The sequence below is a fragment of the Onychomys torridus genome, chromosome 1 (assembly GCF_903995425.1).
Source record: "Onychomys torridus chromosome 1, mOncTor1.1, whole genome shotgun sequence".
Lineage (NCBI taxonomy): Eukaryota > Metazoa > Chordata > Mammalia > Rodentia > Cricetidae > Onychomys > Onychomys torridus.
In genome coordinates this window covers 106,660,530-106,681,292 of record NC_050443.1, presented here as the reverse complement: position 1 = coordinate 106,681,292, position 20,763 = coordinate 106,660,530, and the positions used below count along the sequence as shown (strand labels likewise).

At 43.6% G+C, this 20,763-nt stretch overlaps 1 protein-coding gene across 1 annotated transcript in view; it reads right to left on the bottom strand.

Annotated features, from left to right (window-relative positions):
• Nucleotides 1-2,927: 2,927 nt before the first annotated feature.
• LOC118577368 (SEC23 interacting protein) overlaps nt 2,928-20,763 on the bottom strand; it is a 32,714-nt gene continuing 14,878 nt past the window's right edge. Inside the window, 8 exon segments of the mRNA XM_036177532.1 lie at nt 2,928-3,428; nt 7,392-7,493; nt 8,095-8,257; nt 8,874-9,059; nt 12,715-12,817; nt 13,184-13,339; nt 14,552-14,749; nt 19,056-19,151. Coding sequence (XP_036033425.1) covers nt 7,412-7,493; nt 8,095-8,257; nt 8,874-9,059; nt 12,715-12,817; nt 13,184-13,339; nt 14,552-14,749; nt 19,056-19,151 — 984 coding nt within the window. The 3' untranslated portion in view covers nt 2,928-3,428; nt 7,392-7,411.

Here is a 20,763-nt window from a genome sequence, read left to right as displayed (position 1 = left end):
ACTAGAGCAGCTGTATGCCTCAAGTCACATGCAACAATGGCAATACAAACACATAGGGCAGGCATGCTGGCTTTTCAGGACAGTCCTGATCTCCAGCACATCCCACAGTCAGCCACAGTCCTGATCTTCAGCATGTCCCACACAGTCAGATGTTATGGGATAATCTTTTTGTATACTGTGAAGACATGTCTTTGCCAAGGCACCTTCTGATTGGTTTAATAAAAGAGCTGATAGGCCAGTAGCTAGGCAGAAGTTATAGGAAGGACAGCCAGACACAGAGAGGATGCTGGGAAGAGGAAGGGCAGAGTCTCAGGAGTGGCCAGCCAGATGGGGAAGGAGTTGGACACACAAAATGGGATAGAGGTAAAAGCCACGTGGTAGAACATAGATTAATAAAAATGGGTTAAGTTATAAGAGCTAGTTAGAAACAAGCCTAAGCTATCAGCCAAGATTTCATAATTAATAAGTCTCCATGTTGTAATTTGGAAGCTGGCAGGAAGAACAGAAAAATCTACCTATAGTCAGACCATAGTCCTGATCTCCAGCATGTCCCACACAGTCAGACAGGGGAAGCTGCTGTCTACTCCCCACTTTTCAAGGCTTTCTATGGATCCTACCTTTAAGGAAGCACTTACCTCAAACATCATCACGTGTCCTTTTTTGTTTTTGAGGTAGGGTCTCATTCTATAGCTTAGGCAGTCCTCCCAAGTACTGCAATTACAGGTGTGAACCGAAACACACTGCTTGGGTCCCTTTTTTTAAAAAATCAGTCTGGCTCTGAGAGAACATGTCTATCTGGCTGAACTCAAGCAGCATGCTCCAGGCTTAGAAAACTATCATTGTAGACATTTGTATGTGTGAACATGATTGGCAGCCGCCCCCACAATTGCAAAGTTTTTGCCACAAACTCTCCACAGGAAACACATCTGGGATGACTAAAGACTTCTTTCCTCACCTGAGAAAAACAAGAGCACCCACTGAGGCGCTGGTGAGTGAAGGGAAGCCCCTTCTTTCACCTTGTTTACAAATCTGAAGCATCTGCGCTTGGAAATGGATTGGTTCCACTGCTTTGTAGTTCGCAAACCACTGATTTAGGTGATCCTGAGGTCTCTTCCAGTGTCATTTGACTTCACAGTTTTGATTTTTAAATTCCCCTAATCAACAAGTGTTTGATAAGCACCTGACTCTGTGGTAAGACTCTGGGGCTCAATGTAAACCAGACGCTAATCCCGAGACACAGGAACCACAGTGACAGGGCGGGATGTAGTTTAGATGGTTTGGTACCTGTGCAGTATCATCAGGTCCTTTGATAGCCAGTACTGCATAAACCAAACATGGAAACACACACCTGTAATCTAAGCATTCGGGAGGCAGAGAAATCAGAGGTTCAAGGTCATCCTCAAATGCACATCGAGTTAAAGGCCAGCCTAGGCTACATGTCTTAGAGGAGTTAAAAAAAAAAGACAGAGCGGTAACAGTGATAGGAACTGTCTCTAGGCAAGTTCACTGAAATAGTCTATTTTATGCTCTTCGCCAACTATTAAAATGAAGTGGCAACAAGGGGCACTCAGCTGGCATGGACCTCTTGCTCCAAAAGTTCCTTCTCTGCCCAAAACTCACAAGACACAAGCAGAATGATACAACTCAAACTTGTTACAAGTTGAAAAAGCTAAATAGATTTTATTAAAATACACATGAGGAACCTCTAGTTTTCCCTTATTCTCACAGTATTAGAAGTCATATGGAAACCAAGTGAACAGTAATTGTCCTGGTGGAGAGAAACAAAGGTCAAAAGGAACCAAGAGAACCCGACTTGGCCATGTGCCGCCTCGGTGGGGATAGTGTGCCCTCAACTAGACGATGAGGTGACTGGAAACTGTGTTGCCTGGGGTCAAAGGAAGCTCTCAAGCAGTGGTTCTCAGCCTTCCTAATGCTGCAACCCTTTAATACAGTTCCTCATGTTGTCGTGAGCCCAACCATAAAATTATTTTCACTGCTACTTCCTAACTGTCATTTTGCTACTGTTATGAATCGTAATGTAAACGTCTGATATGAAGGATATCTGATATGTGATCCCTATAAAAAGGTCACTGGACCCCAAAGGGGTTAAGAAACACTGCTCTAAACCCTCCTGTTCTAATCCCACCAAGTTATGAATTAACCACACAGAGGCTGCAGGCTGACAAGGGAACACTTAAGAAGGGTGAGAAACAACAGTTTGCAGCTTGAAAAAGAACATCGATGTTACTGTTTTATTCACACCAATTAGAATACATACACAAAAATGTGTATTATATGTTGCTTTCAAAAAAATTCCATGTTCCATGAGAACTATGTATGACATAAAATGTTTCTGCTATGTAACAAAAGAAGGAACTCAGTATTCCCAGTGTCTGTTAGGAAATATTCAGATAAGGAGTTTATAGTAAACACAATGATACTACAGAACAGTCTTCAAGCAGCTCTACATCCCAGAAGCAGTGAATCCATCCTTCAAACCCTTTGGTACAAGTCAATTACACCGCAGAACAAAACCTTCCACTCCGGTTCTTGCATTAACTGGAACCTCTGCCGTGGGTGCTGGCACAGACACACACCTCAGCTCACAGTGAGGGCCTGCCACCTGTGCACCTCCCAGGGGATGTGGACAAACCAGGAGAGGTCAGGTCATCACAAGTGCTTCACATCCTGTAACTAGGCTCTCAGCAGCGGTGCTCGGCTTCGTGAACACTCAGGTCATCTAGGGCTGAGGAGACCTTGGCTACTGCCTTGTCACAAGCAGAAACAACTCTGCATCAGGGCAGCTCAGAGCAATTCATATTTAAAGCACAGCGTAAGTTTCTTTTCTTTTTCTTTTTTTTGTTGTGAAGGGTCTCTCTATGTAGTCCTGGCTGTCCTGGAACTTGCTATGCAGACGACAGAGATCCACCTGCCTCTGCCTCTCAAGTGCTAGGATTAAAGGCATGAACCACCACGCCCAACCAAGCATAAGTTTCTTAAAAATCATGTTACTATAGTTTCTTAAGAAGTCCATATTTAAATAAAAATAACATATTGCATTAATACAAAGAAAAATATAAGTTTAATAGCCCATTGACAATAGTTTCAAGAAATAGAAATAACTGTTTGCATGCTACAAATATCTCTTCATTAGGACACACTTAATTTCTGTAACTACACAACTAAACAGATCTGAGAATTTTCCACAGCATCATTTTATGGTTGCAGTTTTTCATCTATACTGTCCAAGTGTGGTACTGATTTTTTTCCAGTGTCTTTCTTTCCATTCTGTGCCTTTAACAATCAATTCCTACATCTGAGAAGCCTATGTTAGCTACTGTTGCCGAGTCACTTGTCTGTCATCATCACAGGAGCAAAGAGGGGATGGCCACGGAGCCTCTCAGCCATGGCACTCATGCTGGAACTTCCTGTAAAGACAAGAGAGTCTTAAAAACCCTCGGTGAACTTCACAGTCTCACTAATAACTGCTCCCTTCTATCATGGGGTCAGCCACACGTTCAACTTTACTAACCATTGCATGCAACTGCCAGAGTTCAGCTTCAAGCACATGTCCTCAGACACACCTTCCAAAAGGCAGGGATGGGGAGTGGGGTGGGGTGAGGGGAAGCTGGTGGCTTTGTGCCAAAGACCCATTCAGTAAGGTCAAGAAGCACAACAAAGCTGGGCATGGTGGTGACCACCTTTAGTACCAGCGCTGGGTAGAGGCAGGTGAATCTCTGTGAGTTCAAGGCTAGCCTAGGCTACACAGTGAGACCTTGTCTTTGAAAAAAAAACAAGCTGGATGATAGTGGTGCATGCCGTTAATCCCAGCACTTAGGAGGCAAGTGGATCTCTGTGAGTTCGAGGTCAGCCTGATCTACAGAGTGAATTTCAGGACAGCCAAGGCAACACAGAAAAACCCTGTTTTCAAACAACAACAAAAAGATGCTGAAGTGTCACCCTTGCCATCAATGAAGAATGATAAATAAATAGATCAGAATGCCCAGAAAGCAGATACTAGGCAAATGATAAAGGCATCCAGTAAAAAGGACACTCAACTACAGCACTGGAAATAATGCCGAGTTATTTAGGACAAGTCAAGTCCCTCTCAAGACCACACACTTCTAGAGTTAAATGAACTAAGAGCAAGCAGAAGTAAATATCTAAGTAGTCATTAATTTTAAAGCACACTCCCAATCTAACCTAAAAAGTAAAAACAAGTAACAAACTGGAGGGAACTGCAGGATATCCTGAAACATCACTATCACCCATCAGTTTCATTAAGCAAAAATATTCAAACAGGCACACACACACACACACACACACACACACACACACACACATGCACCCATCCAACAGTCCTACCCCATACCGCCAGAAAATGCAGGAAGGTCAAGAGGCAATTGACAAAGCAATGGATCTGGGAGGGTAAATACATCAAAGCTATTCAAGTTCACTAGTTATGGGGAGAGAACCAAAATGATGACTCAGCAATTCCCGGTGCTCAATTTGCCAGAATTCAAACGCAGCAACAATTAGTATAGGCAAGGGGGAATAGAAACTAGCAATTATACATTAACAGTGAATATGAAAACTGAGGGGCTTCTCTAGAACGCAACTGAACAGTAAGAACAGATTAGAAAGCCTTTCAAAATGTCTAATATTTGAGATCTCACAGTGCCACTCACAGGTTTATCTCAAGTCAGAGACAGGCAATAAGCATGTAAAGCTACAAGTCAAAATTATGTATAACAGTAAAATGAGGGGGGGCATACTGAACAATGGAGGATAAATTAATAAATTATAAAATCATGAAATGAAATTCAATAAACAGGTTCAAAAAAGGCTAGTGAGACGGCTCAGAGTGGGTAAAGATGCTTATGACACAACCTTACGACCTGAGTTTGAATTCTGGGACCCCATACTGCAAAGAGAATATTTACGCCAGCAGGCTGTCCAGTGGCCTCCACATATGCACCACACATGGCACACACACATACACCCAACTATAAGTAAGTAAATGTTAATTTAAAAGCTTTAAAATATCTAAATAAAATAAAACAAAGAAGTTGAACCACATGTATATATAATCCATTTAAGAAGACAAACAAAAATTGTAAACAGGGCTGAGCATGTAGCTCAGTGGTACAGCATGTGCAAGGTACTATGTTCAATCTCTGGTACAACAAATATGTCTATATAAATATATACCCAATGGGAAAATAACATAATACCTGACATAGAAAAAGACAGGCTGTAAGATAGCAAACAACATGAAAAATAAAAACTTAAGCGAAGCTGGGGCTGGAGAGAGAGCTCAGCCATTAAAAAAAAACACTTGCCGCTCTTGCAGGGAACTAGCAGTTCTATCCCGAGCACCCACATCAGTGTGGGGGCCTGCTCCCACTATCTCCCCCAGGGCACCCTTGAGCAGGGAGAAATGAAAACCATGTAGATAGAAATATAGAGGAGAGAGACAGAAACACAGGATAGCTCAGGAGGGCCTGGGTCCAAACCCACCAGCCCCTCTGTCTCTACTAATGGGATTTTAAAGGAAGGCCAAGGGGTGGAGCAAAAGGCCTCCCCCAGCACAGCCAAGTGCCATCTCCTAATGCAGCACTGCTGTGTAAAGCAAGCTCAGATCTCACTAGAAAGCTTTTGTGGACTCCCACAGTCAGGCACCTCACAACCACCTATAATTCCAGCTCCAGGGGATCCAACACCCTCTTCAGGCCTCCACTGGCTCCCACATGCACATGGTGTGTACATTCTCTCTCTCTCTCTCTCTCTCTCTCTCTCTCTCTCTCTCTCTCTCTCTCTCTCTCTCTCTCAAGCATACACATAAAATAAATCTGAAGAATAAGTATTTAACATTAAGTATTTGTTGTATGACAGTTCCAAAGGACCCTGTCACGGGGCAAACAGGAGCCTCGGCAATCGCTATTCCTCACACACCAGTCATTCTCTGCCCAAAGCCTCCATCCTCCATATGTGGTCCATGTCCCTGGTACCCCCACTATAGTGAGTCTCCACCTCCATCCTATCTTGCCTATCCCTGATAAAGACAAGTATTTGCCGACTTTAAACCTTGCCAGGTAGCAGAACATGGCCAGAGAAGGCAAGCCACTGTAACAAAGTAATTAACTTCAAATTTATGATCAAAGTATCAGCAGGTACTCCAACCTGCAATAAAATCCAACCACACTGGGCTGGTGAATTCCTTTCTCCCACACTGAGGTATCCATCTGCTCTCTCTCTTCAACTGGCCCAGCAGGCCCCTTGCCTGACTTTCAGCTGGTGACCTTCCTATCTGCTCCAGAGAAGGCAGAACCTGTCAAGAACACCCCCCGCCCCCCAGCCCATACCTGTGCCCACATCACTGACTTGCTCCTTCCCCACAGTTCAGCTCTTGACAACACTTGGCTGCATGCTCCCTGCCTTTCCTATGCCCCCACCCCAGTATCCCCTTCTCCACAATTCTCACTCTGCTCAATTCTGGGACATCTCTAACAGCAAGTGAACGCCTTCCTATCCCACCAATCCCCACTGCCTTACTTCTATACCCTCATGACAAAGCTCCTTCTTCTCACCTTTGACCTCTGGCCTGAAATTAAAGCAACTCTGATCCAGGTCACCAGTAAGGGTCTGTGTCTGCCTGAAGCCAAAGGCCATTCCTGCTTGTCCTCTGACAACTGCTACAGCAACCCTCCCTCACCTGAGCTCAAGTCCTGGAGTCTTTTTACTCCAAGGACTCCTTCAAGGTGACCTCAACTAACTGAGTCCTTGGATGGCAAATCTCTGCAGATGCCTCTAAAGTCAATGTTAGCGCTGAGAGTTCTTTTGCTCTTCAGACCAACATTATCAACTATGGACTCAACCAAACAGGAATCACTACCCACCACTCTACCACCAAAGCCCTGCTCCCTCGATGGGCCCAGGCAGGGAAAAGCACCATCATGTACCCAGCAGTTCATATCAAAACCCACAGGAGGCATCCTTAACTCTGTGTTCCTTTACCTCCACAGTGACTTCATCAGCAAGTGATGAGCAACTCCAGACTCCGTAACAGACCCAAATTCAATCGTCTCTCATCAACAGTCCCCTGTGGCCAGAGTCCAAGCCACCCCTGTGCCAGCCTAAATGGCCTGCTTTCCTTCTCCTTTTTCCTCCTCTCCTCCATGCTCCTCTAAAGCTGGCATGCCCTGGTTTTTCTTTTAAACACTAGTACAACTGTCCTCGAGCTTCCATTTGAGTCCATTCTTAAATCCTCTTATTAATGAGTCTAAATTCCATGAGAGGACCTGATTTCCCTCTATCATCTATCACAAAGGAACCCCAAAACTCCAGCAGCAAAAACATCTGCACTTACACATTTAATAAGATTAACTCACCCAGTAAAACACAAGTCTGCTCAATGCTGGGGCTGCTCCGGACTAATGTTCATCGTTCGATAAATTTCTTTAAGTAACAAGAGGGCAGTATCTTCAGATTCCCTAGCAGAAAGAAAACAATACTCAAGAAGCTGGGAATCAGTGCTGGGGACATATGGAAGAATGCTTTTATTTTATTATTTAAAAAATTTATTTATTTATTATGTATACAGAAGAGGGCGCCAGATCTCATTACAGATGGTTGTGAGCCACCATGTAGGTGCTGGGACTTGAACTCAGGACCTCTGGAAGAGCAGTCGTGCTCTTAAGAATGCTTTTAAAGGCCTTAAACTCCTGCTGTTAAAGATCCCTCTATAAATCACTGCAAGTCCCAATGGTCTCTGGTCAAGGGCAGATAACACACTGACACCTTGTGGATAAGTAAACTCTCTGCAGACTTAGAGAGGTTGTCAACAAGTCAGAACCGTCAACTGCTGACCAAATCTCTCCTCAGCCAGCCAGCAACAACAAAGAACTAAGGGGGAGATGTTTGTGAAGGTCAACGGGTTACCTATGAAGTCCATCACAAAAGGTAATTAGTGAGAGAGCCCATGACAGTGAAAACACTGTTGTAAATAAAGGTAATTAGTGAGAGAGCCCACGACAGTGAAAACACTGTTGTAGATAAAGCCATTCAAAGAGAATCAAAGTGAAAAGTACTTACCAGTAGCATAAGTGACTCTGAAGAGCGAAAAGATATTCATTAAAACTCTCGATTGGCTTTTCTTGAAGAACATAATCAATCCGGCGGCCTCCATTTAACATTCCAACCTTTCCTAGGTAGTCCTCATCCTTGGAAAGTTCTGGACTTTCAACAATCTTTTCTGCTAGAATTTAAACCATTTCAATGTCAAAGTCAACCACTTGATCATTATCCTCTGCTTTTAGCTGACTCTCGGGGTTCAATGACTATCACTTGATACTCGCAGCAACTGAGGAGTGCCAGGCTCGCTCCCCACTCCTCCAGAGAAGGGGGACTGGTTCCCCGAGAGAGGACAGAGAGCCAACATGGCAGAAGTTGTGAAGGGGTGAAAGAACATTGCAGAAAAAGAAAAAAGGGCAGAATTAGAATCTGAAAGTCACAAAGCACGATGACCTGGCATTGCAGACGACGAAGTCTCTAAAACCACAGCTCAGCAGGGGCAGAGGGTGGGAGCCTCATGGAGTCTTTACAAACTTCGCTCTCAACGCCCATTCCACCCCAGCCTGAAAACTCTGAATAAAATCTTCAAACTCAGAGAAAAGTCCAAGGACTATCAGGTGAAAGCTTGGTTGACAGTCAATGAAGGGTGACGTGGACTCTGAAGGACAGCGTCTGAGAGTACAGTTATCAGGAGCTATCCAATCTGACCAGGTCTAGGAAGGAAACCCCTCTCCAACAATTTACAAGCATTATGCTCTTCAACATCATCTGCCAGGGAAACGCTTCCAATATAAACTTACCTTCGACTACCTGCTTTTCTTCTTCCTCTTTGATCTGATTGGCCACCTTTTCCAATTCTTCTTGCAATTGAGTTGAAGAGGTGTGAGCACGTGCAAATTCATTGAGTGTCTGCCACGCACTTTTCAGAGAGCTGATAAAGCCCTGCTTCAAATCGGATCCCATTCGAGAAAGGCTTTCTTTCAACTCTAAACAGATTCAGATGGCACACCAAGTTAATTAGCTATTGGAATTCTGTGCCACAGAAATGAAAAGTTAATGATGACCCCAGACAAGTAAGGACCTCCTGCTCCTCCCTGACATTTCATGGGAGCCTCTTGGAACCAAGAACTCTCAACAGGGTAAAATGGTGATTTACATTGGGTTTTTTTGAGACAAGGTCTCAATATGAAGGGTTGGCCTTGAACTAGAAATCTTCCAGCCTCAGCCTCTAAATACTAAAATTAGAGGTATGTACTACCTTGCCTGTCTTTTGGTTTGTTTGTTTTTGACAGTGTCTTAGGGTGTTCCTCACATCTCAGACTCCTGAGCACTAAGATTACAGGCATGTGCCGCCCAACCAGTTATTTTTTTTAACAATTTGATCTGCTGGGCAGTGATGGCGCATGCCTTTAATCCCAGCTCTTGGGAGACAGAGCCAGGCAGATCTCTCTGAGTTTGAGGCCAGCCTGGTCTACAGAACAAGATCCAGGACAGGCATCAAAACTACACAGAGAAACCCTGTCTCGAAAAACAAAATACATACATACATACATACAATTTGACAGGCACCAAAACTACAGAGTAACTCTGTCTTGAAAAACAAAATAAATACATACATACATACATACAATTTGATCCATCCAAACCTACAAATTTTTTCTCAAAAAGAAGTTCAAGCACCATAACATAAACATAATCCTATATATTTTTATTAGAAATTTTAAAAACAGGCTTGGAGCAGCTGAGTATGGGGGTACACATCTTTAAATCACAGGATTCAAGAGGCAGGGGCAGATAGATGGATATCTGTGAGTTCAAGGCCAGCCCTGGTCTACACGGTGAGTTCCAAGACAGCCAGGGCTATGTAGAGAGACCCTGTCTCAAAAAACAAAATCAAAAGCAAGCAAACAAACAAAAAGCCTGTAAGACTTTAAAAGTCAATTTTTCTAATTTATAATAGATAATTTTGAAAATGTAAGATTCTAGGCTGGTGAAATGACTAAGTAAGGCAAGCCTCACAACCCAAGAGAGACCCTAGGGACCCACATGGGAAGGAGAACTGACATCTATAAACTGTCCTCTGACTTCCACAGCCCCATGATGGTACAAACACCTGCACACTTAAGTGTAAGTTTAAAAAACAAAATTACTTTTTAAACTGCTTTTTTATTTTGTGTGTATGGGTATTTTGGCTTTGTGTATGTCTATGCACTACATTCATGCAATGTCCTCAGAGGCCAAAAGAAGGTACTGGATCCTGTGAGACTTGGGTTACAGAAGGTTGTGATACACCATGTGGGTGCTAGGGATAGAATCTGAGTCCCCTGGAAAGGCAGCCAGTGCTTCTAACCACTGAGGCGTCACTCTAACCCCTGTATTTTTTTTTTTTTTAAATCCAGATAAAGGAGCCCAGGGCACATGTCTTTAATCCCAGTACTCTGGAGGCAGAGGCAGGCAGATCTCTGGGAGTTCAAGGCCAGCCTAGTCTACAAAGTGAGTTCCAGGACAGCCAGAGCTGTGACAGAATGTTGTAGAATATTATTTTAAGGTGTGTTACTTTTGTTCATGTTGCATTTGTTTGACTCTGTGAAGCCATGTGACTGTACCTGTCCTAAACACCTGACAGTCTAATAAAGAACTGAACGGCTAATAGTTTGGCAGGAGGAAGGACAGGTGGGGCTGGCAGGCCGAGAAAATAAGTAGGAGGGGAAATCTAGAAAGAGGGAAGAAGTAGCCAGAGAAGGAGGAGGCTATCAGGAGCCAGCCACCCAGCCAGCCAGCCAGCCAGCCAGCCAGCCACACAGCCAGCCACACAGCCAGCCACCCAGCCACCCAGCCACCCACCCAGCCACCCAGCCAGCCACCCAGCCAGCCAGCCAGCCACCCAGCCAGCCAGCCAGCCACCCAGCCAGGCAGCCACAGAGTAAGAGTGAAAGTAAGATACACAGAAGTAAGGAAAAAAAAAAAAAGGAAAAAGCCCAGAGGCAAAAGGTAGATGGGATAATTTAAAGTTAAGAAAAGCTGGCAAGAAACAAGCCAAGCTAAAGCCAGGCATTTATAAGTAAGAATAAGCCTCCGTGTGTGATTTACTTGGGAGCTGGGTGGCAGGGCCCCAGAAGAGCAGAAACAACACCACCACAGAGAAGCCCTGTCTCGGAAAAACAACAACCACAGATGGGAAAAAGGCACTGAAGAGACAGCTCGGGTAAGTGCCTGCCATGAAGCATGAGGCCTCAGCTGGAATCCCCAGAATCCACACAAACCCAGACAGAGTAGCACCCATCTTGTAATGCCTGAGCTCCTGTGAGGGATGTGGAAGCTGGTGACAAGAGAATCCCTGGAAACTTATAGACCAACTAGTTCAGCACATACAGCGGAGAAAAACCAGAGACCATGTTTCAACAAGGTAGAAGGAGAGAACAGACAACCAAAGGTATTCTCTGACCTCACTCCATTCATGCGCGCGCACACACACACACACACACACACACACACACACACACACACACACACTATGATGACCACAACTTAAACTTCCAATTTAGAAAACAAACCCCACACTTTGCCAGCTGTTTGTCTAATAATATTTAAATCACTCTGCAAGCTAACAAGTTTCTAATTTTAAATTCTAAAGATTTAAATTTTTATTTCTTTTTTTACATTTATTTTTACATATAAATATACATATAATAAATATATTAATGTTAGTCTTCTCCTTTCCAAAAATGTTAGATTAGTAAATCTAATTACAAGAGGGATGGAAAGATGACTCAGTAATTTAGAGAACTTGAGGCCCTCGCAGTGTGGGAGCACATGGAGGTTTCCTAGTGAGAACTCACTCAGGGTCTGAGAATCTGAGCTTGCTTTACCCAGGAGGGCTGCATATGGAGATGACTTTCCACAGGCGTGGTCACCAGGTGTTTGGAAGGGTCTATACTTGGCTGTATGGTGTGCTTTGATCTAGGAACAGGGAGATCTTTTGCCTCTCTCCTTGGCATGTTATAGAAAGCCTTTTCAATAAACCTTCGAGGTCACTGGGTATTGATTCAGGACCTCCCAAAGCTTTCCTGTCTTTCTGTCTTTCTACTTGTAGGTTAGTTTGTTTTCTCTCTCTCTCTCTCTCTCTCTCTCTCTGTGTGTGTGTGTGTGTGTGTGTGTCTAGTATTTTCTTGTCTAATATTTTCTTATCCCTCTCTCCTAAGAACCCTTCAAAAGGTAGGAACCCACATGGCAGAGGATCTACATTCAGTGCCAGCACCCACACAGTGGTTCACAGCCATCTATAACTTCAGTCCAGGGGATCCAATTCCCTCTTCTGACTTCCATTGGAACCCATAATTGAAGAGAGTTGGTCCCCAAAAGCTATCCTCTCATCTCCACATGTGCAGAGTGGCATGCATGTACCTGCACTCACACAAAGACATCACACATAATAATACATTTTCAAATTTTTCGTAATTCACTACAATTTACAATATCAACAGAAAAAAACAACTGTGTGAGTTTTTTGTTTGTGTTTCTATTGTGTTTTGTGTGACAGGGTCTCATGTGACTATGACTGCTTGCAACTCATTTTGTAGCCATATACAACCTTGAATTCCTAATCTTGTGCCTGCACTGTACAAAGCATTTTCTTCTTACCTAAGTGAAGTCTCTTTCTGCCTTTATGATGTGGAATGAGAACAGCTTTTAAGTCCAAATCCGGAACGACCATAGGTTCTAATCTGTATGCCACTGGATCAAGCTGGAGGAGGAAAAGCAGAACCCGTGGATGCTTATTTGGAGTTACATGCCATAGTTAGGGGAGCTAACTGGCAAGCCAGAGACTGACTGTTCTACACCTTACTCAGCTGCTGGCAATTACAAGATTTTCAATTTGTAGGTGAAATTACTTTGCCAACAAAGCAATAAACACATTTTCTCCCGTAAGTAAAAGCTTTCTGGTGAAATACTTATTGGAAAGTGTCATCAGACTCCTACGGTGGACGGCTGAGCTTTGCGACTCATGACTGCTTTTAATTTCCAAAGAACAGGAACCTGAGACTCGACATGGAGGAAGAGGACAGAGCTTTCATCTTTTTAAGGCATAAAGTAATCCCAAGCCACTCACCGGATGGTAAATATTGAAGAAGCCTTTGCAGGTAGGAAGGCGGTAGTTCTCATCAATCCTGTCCACACCTCGAATAGTGAGAAACATGCCGATTGGAGAGCCCAAGGCAAAGAAAATCTCCGGTTCAAAGTCTAAAGAGTTGTAAGTGACAGAAACCTAGGAAGAGCAACAAGAAAAACCATCTTTCCACAGTCACATACACGAACGAACCCCTTGAATTTTTAAATGTTCTTGGATCTGCACTAGCTCAGAGACAGCTGCTGCGAGCTGAGAAAGGTGAGAATTCCTCATTAAATCTTTGGAGTCTGCTGCATCCCTGCTCTACTTCTACTGTCTAGTATAATCAATACACAGCTTGGGAGTATGACATCAACTGTGGGTCACACAGCAGAACCTACGGTCAGGTCCCCTGCTGGCCTGCCTCTGCTCTTTTTCTCACTGTCCTTTGCCTCTGCTTCAGTTACGACATGGGGATGTTCACAACACCAAACTCAACATAGCCAAGAATAAATAACTCAGACCACAGAAGGCACTTATCAACACAAAGAGGGATCTAGTCTAGAGTATTCTATGCTAATTCTATTATAATTCTGTCCTCTCCATAGAGAGCTGGAGGCGGGAGAATAAGAAAGCTCAGGGTCATCCTTGAGTACACAGTGATTTATTAAAAATCAGCCAGGCTACATGAGACTCTGTCTCCCCCCAACTCCCCCCCCAAAAAAAACTCCACTTAAGGCAAGTTTCCTGTCAGAAAAATGATTTATCCAAAGGAGCTTACTTGGGATAGCTTGCACAAAGTCTCTCAAGAGAAAAGCAGATATCTGTGTGACAATACACTATGTTTACAAACTTCTTCCTTTTTATTTCAGGATCAAGAAAATGTCTGTGCCGTGTTAGTATTTTGGGGACAAAGAATAACAAATGGCTTGATCCAAGAACAGAGGTCCGCTAACAGACCAGATGAGGCAAGAGCATCATGCCCACTTCACAGGTGACGACACTGAAAGCCAAAAGTGACATCATCCCTCACCAAGAATGCAGTTAGTAAGTGACACATGCAGATTTGGACCCTTAATTTCAAACCAACCGTCCTTCTATATACACTACTAGGCTGCCCTCCTAAGAATCTACACTTCATATCCTTACATTTGCCTTTATCTCTGAAAATTCAATAGTTTTAAGCTGGGCAGTGGTGGTGCATACCTTTAATCCCAGCACTAAAGAGGGAGAGGCGGGCGGATCTCTGAGCCAGGTCTACAGAGAAAGTTCTAGGAGAGCCAGGGCTACACAGAGAAACACTGTCTCAAGAAAAACAAACAAACAAACAAACAAGCAACCTAAAACGTTAGCTCATCAGCACACACTCACCTGTCCTGTGCCAACTTCAAAAGACTCATAATCAACTCGCACAGAGGACACAGAAGCCCCCACTGAAAGCTTCCTCTTTGACTCATCCGACTCTGAAGACGGAGGCGCCATCTCCTTAGTCTTCAGGGCACTCTCATCCTGGCCTTTTGTCACAGCGGCCAGCACCGCCTTCTTTTCTGATGCTGCTTTTTTCTGCTCCTATGAGACACCAGACAGTATAAAACAATCTTAAGGAACAGTTCTTAGCTATCACTATAAGATACACTGTCATGCAATTAAGGATTTCTTAATTCAACATAGGAACAACATTGGGGTTACTGGGAAAAGTTACTTTTTAAAAACATTTATTTTTTGAGCTGAGCATAGTGGTGCACACCTTTAATCCTAGCACTAGGGAGACAGAGGCAGGCAGATCTCTGAATCTGAGCCAGCCTGGACTACAGAGTGAGTTCTAGGACAGCCAGAGAAACCCTGTCTGAAAAAGAAAAAGAAACTATATTTGTTAGCTTTGAATGTGTGCGTGTGTATGTTCTGCTGTGTGAGTGAACGGCACACGTGTGCTGACTCCCATGGAGCCTGGGAAGGGCACTGCATCCCTTGGAACTGAAGTGATAGAAGCTCAGCCACTGTGCGCATGCTGGGAACCCGACCTGGCTCCTTCTACAAGAACAGCCAAGCTCTCTCCGCTGCTGAGCAATCTCTCCAGCCTCCCAGGAAAACACACTTTTTATACACATACCATCATCAGGAAAGACATTCCATGATAGCTATAATAAACTGTACTAATTCTTAGAAAAATAAAAATTACAAATAGGTAAAATTCAACCTCATAGTGGCTATCTCACATGAATGTCAAAATTATTAAGTACAGGAGGGCAGGTAGGAAACAGTACACTCTACCTACTCTACTTAGGACTGTCTGTCATGAAAGCAAGCAAATGATGGCTGAGAGGGAGGAGTTGGTAAAAAGCACAGTGGCCCTGAGACAGGCACATTCCACTTGTAGGTTCTGACTATACATGCTTAGTTGTCAAATTCACTACCCAGAACACTTCAAGAGCTATGTATTTCTACAAGCAAACAACAAAAGCAACAGGGCAAATATATAAACGATGCTATAGCTCATGAGGCGAAGTCCATTGCCCAATGGTTGGTAAGTACACCCTGACTGCACACCACGTCAAGAGAGGACGCACATTTGCAAAGGTGGACCTCTTTATCCACAGGGTCAGAGCCCCTTGCTCCCTGGGCTGGGGAGGGTTATGTTAGTCACTGTTTCACAGCAGCTAAACAAAACACTTGATCAAGCTGTTCTTTTCTATTGATTAATTCCAAAATACTATGAACACAGGAAAGCAGTCCAACTGGTTATTATAAAGGACAGTAAAATCAAAGAAAACTCAGTTGGCCAGCTTGGGTAACTGATTCCACCACTGGTATTTTGGACAGCTTGATTCTCACTCCTTGTCCGTTTATACAAGGTGGCACAACCTGAAACCTAAAATCTCAGATCTTCACAGTTCTTCCAGCTACAATTTGCTTTCTTGTTCAGCACTACCTTTCACTATATTCATAGAACTTAGTATTCTAGATGCTAAGAGAGCTGCCTAGAGAAATCCTGCACTGACTTACTGCCAAGAGCTATTCTGTTCCCCTAGAGTCACTGACAGCAGTCTGATGTACAATGAATCAACACATACAGAGGTAGCCAACAATATTCCCAATAGTAACAACTGCTCCTTTTCAAATGAAAATGACAAAGGAGATTACAAAGGGGAAGAACACAGACCATGCATATCTGATATCCTTGCCAAAAAACAATTGGCTAATTTTAGTCCCATTACTTCAGTGACAGTAAATCACTAAGACACAGTACGTATTGTTTTCATCTGTCAACAATTACCTGTGAACAATACAGAGCAATCAATGCAAAGTGGCAGGCAAAGTTTCATGGTTCATCTGAAAGCAATTATATTTTAATTTAAAAAGTGAGATTATACTATAGATCTTTATCCATTTCCAAGCATGCTTAAAATGCCATAGCTTATATAGCCAAGCCAGTGCAATCTACAGAACAGAATCCTTCTAGGAGTTTACCAAAGAACTCTACTTTTAAATCTTTTATTGCAGAAAGAAACTAAGGACATGAAGCAGACTGCCGGAAGATGTGACTCCTCGATCCTTGTCTGTTGCCCATGGACCTGGCCTCACTGCTGTGTGCGGAGAACCGACTGTGCCTATGTACAGGAGCACCCCAGCGCACTCCTAAACAATGTGTATTGGACCAGCTGCTCATCTTTTGGATAAGATCATGTGTGGAGATTAACTTCTGGGGCTCTGCCCACAGCCTGCTGAGAGACTCAGAGGAGGTGAAGAGATGACTTACTTAACATTCAGGGGAAGGGACACCTCAGAAGCTCACAGCTTTTCTCAACACTTAGTCAAATAGTTGGCTTTATTTAAAGCCTTGTGAGTTGTCTCGTTCCATCCCAAATTCATACTACTAACATCTCACGCAGCAACTGAGAAATTGCAACCACTGATTTTACATTTCTTGCACAGCCTCCAGCTCTGCTGTGTACTACACCCAGCTGCACTCTGGGGTTACTCCCTGGCCTGGGCAGGTTCTCCAGCCATGTCCCTCAGACACCAAACCGTGGGATTTACTGCTATTACAGAAAAAGTGTGATTCAATGGACAGAGGGAAAACAAGACAAGGCTAATGGATTTGTCTCCACTTTAGGGTTTGCAAGGCCTTTTCTGTTTTTGTCTTTAGTACTTCTTATCACCAGTTAGGCCCCATCCACCAGCGGAAAAACAAAAAATAATCAGTGAAGAGTCAACACATTTAACAGTTTATTCATGATAGAAAATACAAGTTCATGAAAGTTATGAAATATATTTTAAAGTTTTTAGTTTTCTAAACAAGTTAAAACTATGAGAATGTACACAACTCAGTTGGTAGAATGTTGACCAGCATGTCTGGCATGCACAAAGCCCTGGGTGTGATCCCCAGCACCAAAGAAATGAGGCATGGTCGTATATAACTGTCTTCCCAGCACTGACAGGGGACTGCAGAGGATTAGAAGCTAAGGTCATCCTCGGCTACACAGTGAGTCTGAGGCCAGCCTGGGCTACATGACACCCTGTATCAATAATACTATAAAATTTAGACTAAAGAGAATATGTGCTAAACTATAACATGGAAGATTCATAAACAAGTCATATACACTATTTTATGCTCATTCTAACCTGTGAGTGAAGAAATTAGTTCCCATTTTAATCACTTTTATTTCAACTTTATTTCTGTGTGTGTGTGTGTGTGTGTGTGTGTGCGCGCGCGCGCGTGTGTGTGTGTGTGTGTGTGTGTGTGTGTGTGTGTGTAAGAGAAATAGATATGCACATGCCAAAGCATGCATATGGAAGTAAGGAGATAACTGGTGAGATCAAACAAGATCAGGAAGTCAGGCTTGGTGACAAATGCTGAGCCATCCTGCCAGCACTTGGCTCCCATCTTAGCAATGAAAAAAAAAAAAAAAAATCATGGATCAAAGAAATTAAAAGTCAATGCTCATGAATGTTAGTAAGTGGTTTCCCTGGGAATCAGGCCCTCTCATTCATACATCTGTCCAGAACTTGATAAGTTTTTACATCTGGAAATCCTCAAATATCAGTTTTTAAAATGAAAGCTGGGGCTGGAGAGATGGCTTAGCAGTTAAGAAGAGCACTTGTTGCTCTTGCAGAGGATTCTGGTTCAATTCCCAGGACCCACATGGTGGTTCACAGTCATGTGTAACTCCAGTTCCAGGGGATCCAACACCTTCTTCTGACTCCTATGAGCACCAGACATGCATAGAGTGCTCATACATACATGCAGACAAAACATCCATACACATAAAGCGAGTCTTGTAAAGAATTTTTAAATAAACTAGTAAAAATGAAAAGCCCCTTTTCCTGAGAACTCTGTCCCAGGAACACCAAGTTGTTCAGTTGATACAAATGTGGATATAAACCCAGCCCCAACTGACTCTGGAGCCTGGGCTTCTATTTTTGTGCTCCAGGTGGAAGTAAACTAGTTTTGCCCAAGCAAAGGGGTATTGCAAGTTTCTGAAATGAAAATGAGACCCAGGTATAGTGGCTCACACCTATAATCCCAATGCTCAGACTGAAGCAAAAGAACACTACAGATACGTTGTAAGCTAAGCCTAGGCTATAATTCGAGACCAGGCCTTAAAAAATGGAAGTAGGGGGCTGGAGAGATGGCTCCGAGGTTAAGAGCACTGGCAGCTCTTCTAGAGGTCCTGAGTTCAATTCCCAGCAACCACATGGTGGCTCACAACTATCTAAAATCAGATCTGGTGCTGCTTTCTGGTGTGCAGACACACATGCAGGCAGAACATTGCATACATAATAAATTTCTAAAAAAAATGAAAACAAACAAACACACAAAAAGGGGAGGTTACCAAATGTGTTAACTTTTCTGGAGAGCAGAGATGAACCTTACCAGTTTGGCTGCTTTGAGTTTTACGAAATTGGCTATCTTCTTTCTGGGCCCAAGGGGTATCCCCATCTCCTTCAGGTCATCAACTGTACACATAAGCTTTAAAGGGAAGCAAAAGCACATTAATCAACCAATCTAGAGACAGATGGGCTAATAGTGGAATACAAAGAACGTTAAAGCATCAACCAGCCAGGCGGTGGAGGCACATGCCTTTAGTCCCAGCACTCGGGAGGCAGAGGCAGGGGATCCCTGTGAGTTTGAGGCCAGCCTGGTCTACAAAGCGAGTTCTAAGACAGGCTCCAAAGCTACAGAGAAACCCTGTCTCAAAAACCAAAAAAAAAAAAAAAAAAAAGAATCAACTAAACAAACAAAAAGCCAACCAACTTTCAACATTTTTTGGTTTTTCGAGACATGGTTTCTCTCTGTAGCTTTGGAGGCTGTCCTGGAACTCACTTGGTAGTCCAGGCTGGCCTCGAACTCACAAAGATCCACCTGCCTCTGCCTCCCGAGTGCTGGGATTACAGGCGTGCAACAACACCGCCCAGCAAAAAAAATTTTTTAATTTAGCCTCGCCATTAAAAATTTATTATTTTGGGGGCTGGAGAGATGGCTCAGTGGTTTAGAGCACTGGCTGCTCTCCCAGAGGTCCTGAGTTCAAGTCCCAGCAACCACAAGGTGGCTCACAACCATCTGTAGTGGGATCAGATTCCTTCTTCTGGTATATACATAAAATACACGAATAAGTAAATCTTTAAAAAATTCTATTTTTTAATAGAAAACATATTACGTCATGCAAAATTCTGCAGCTATACTGTTAAACATACAACGAATCTCTCCCTTCAGACCTTTTGGGTCCACTCTGGCCCTGACCAGCCAGTTCTCTGAGTGATAACTGTCACACACTACCCTCTCTTTAGAAATCCCTCATGTGCACACAACCCAACGCGCTCTTCAGTGTGTATGAGCCAGCCTCGGCTTTGCTCTCTTCACCCAGCACCTACCAGTCAATACAACGACAAACAAGGTCTGTCATTCAGGTGCTTCAGAGTCCCACCGCAGGGATGCACAAAGACTCCACCAACACCCTGTCTGGGTGCACTGTGGATGCTAAGGCCCCACACTGCTGAAAACGGTGTTCAGTGAGCATCCCTGCAGGTATTCCCAGGGGCTTCTTTACAGAAAACATTTCTAGCAGCGAAACCGGCAGGCAGTGCAAAGGGCACACAATCTCACTTTGGAAGATACCAGAAAGCTCTGCAGACCGTGCCCATTTACACTCTCAGCAACTGGCATTCTGTACTTGTTCTCTCAAGGCACAAGGTCACCTGTTACTTTTTCCTATAAATCACACTCTTGTTTTCGATGCCTGTTTGCCTGCTGCTTCCTTATCATTAGTTCTGTGTCAGCTCTGACCATAAAAGTCGCCTCTGTCTGTGTCCAGGTGTTTTTCCTAGTCTGTCTCTGGCCATTAGGTATTGTCATGCTGTTCACTACTTTGAAATTCTCATCTATGTATGGCTTCTGGGTTTTGTCTCATGCTTTAAAAAAGCTTCACACCATTAATTATTTTTTTCTAAAATTTTAAAAAAGCTGTATTTAGGGCTGGGTGGTGGTGATGGCACATGCCTCTGATTCCAGGACTCAGGAGGCAGAGGCAGGTATATCCCTGTGGGTTCAAGGTCAGCCTGGTCTACAGAATGATTTCCAGGAC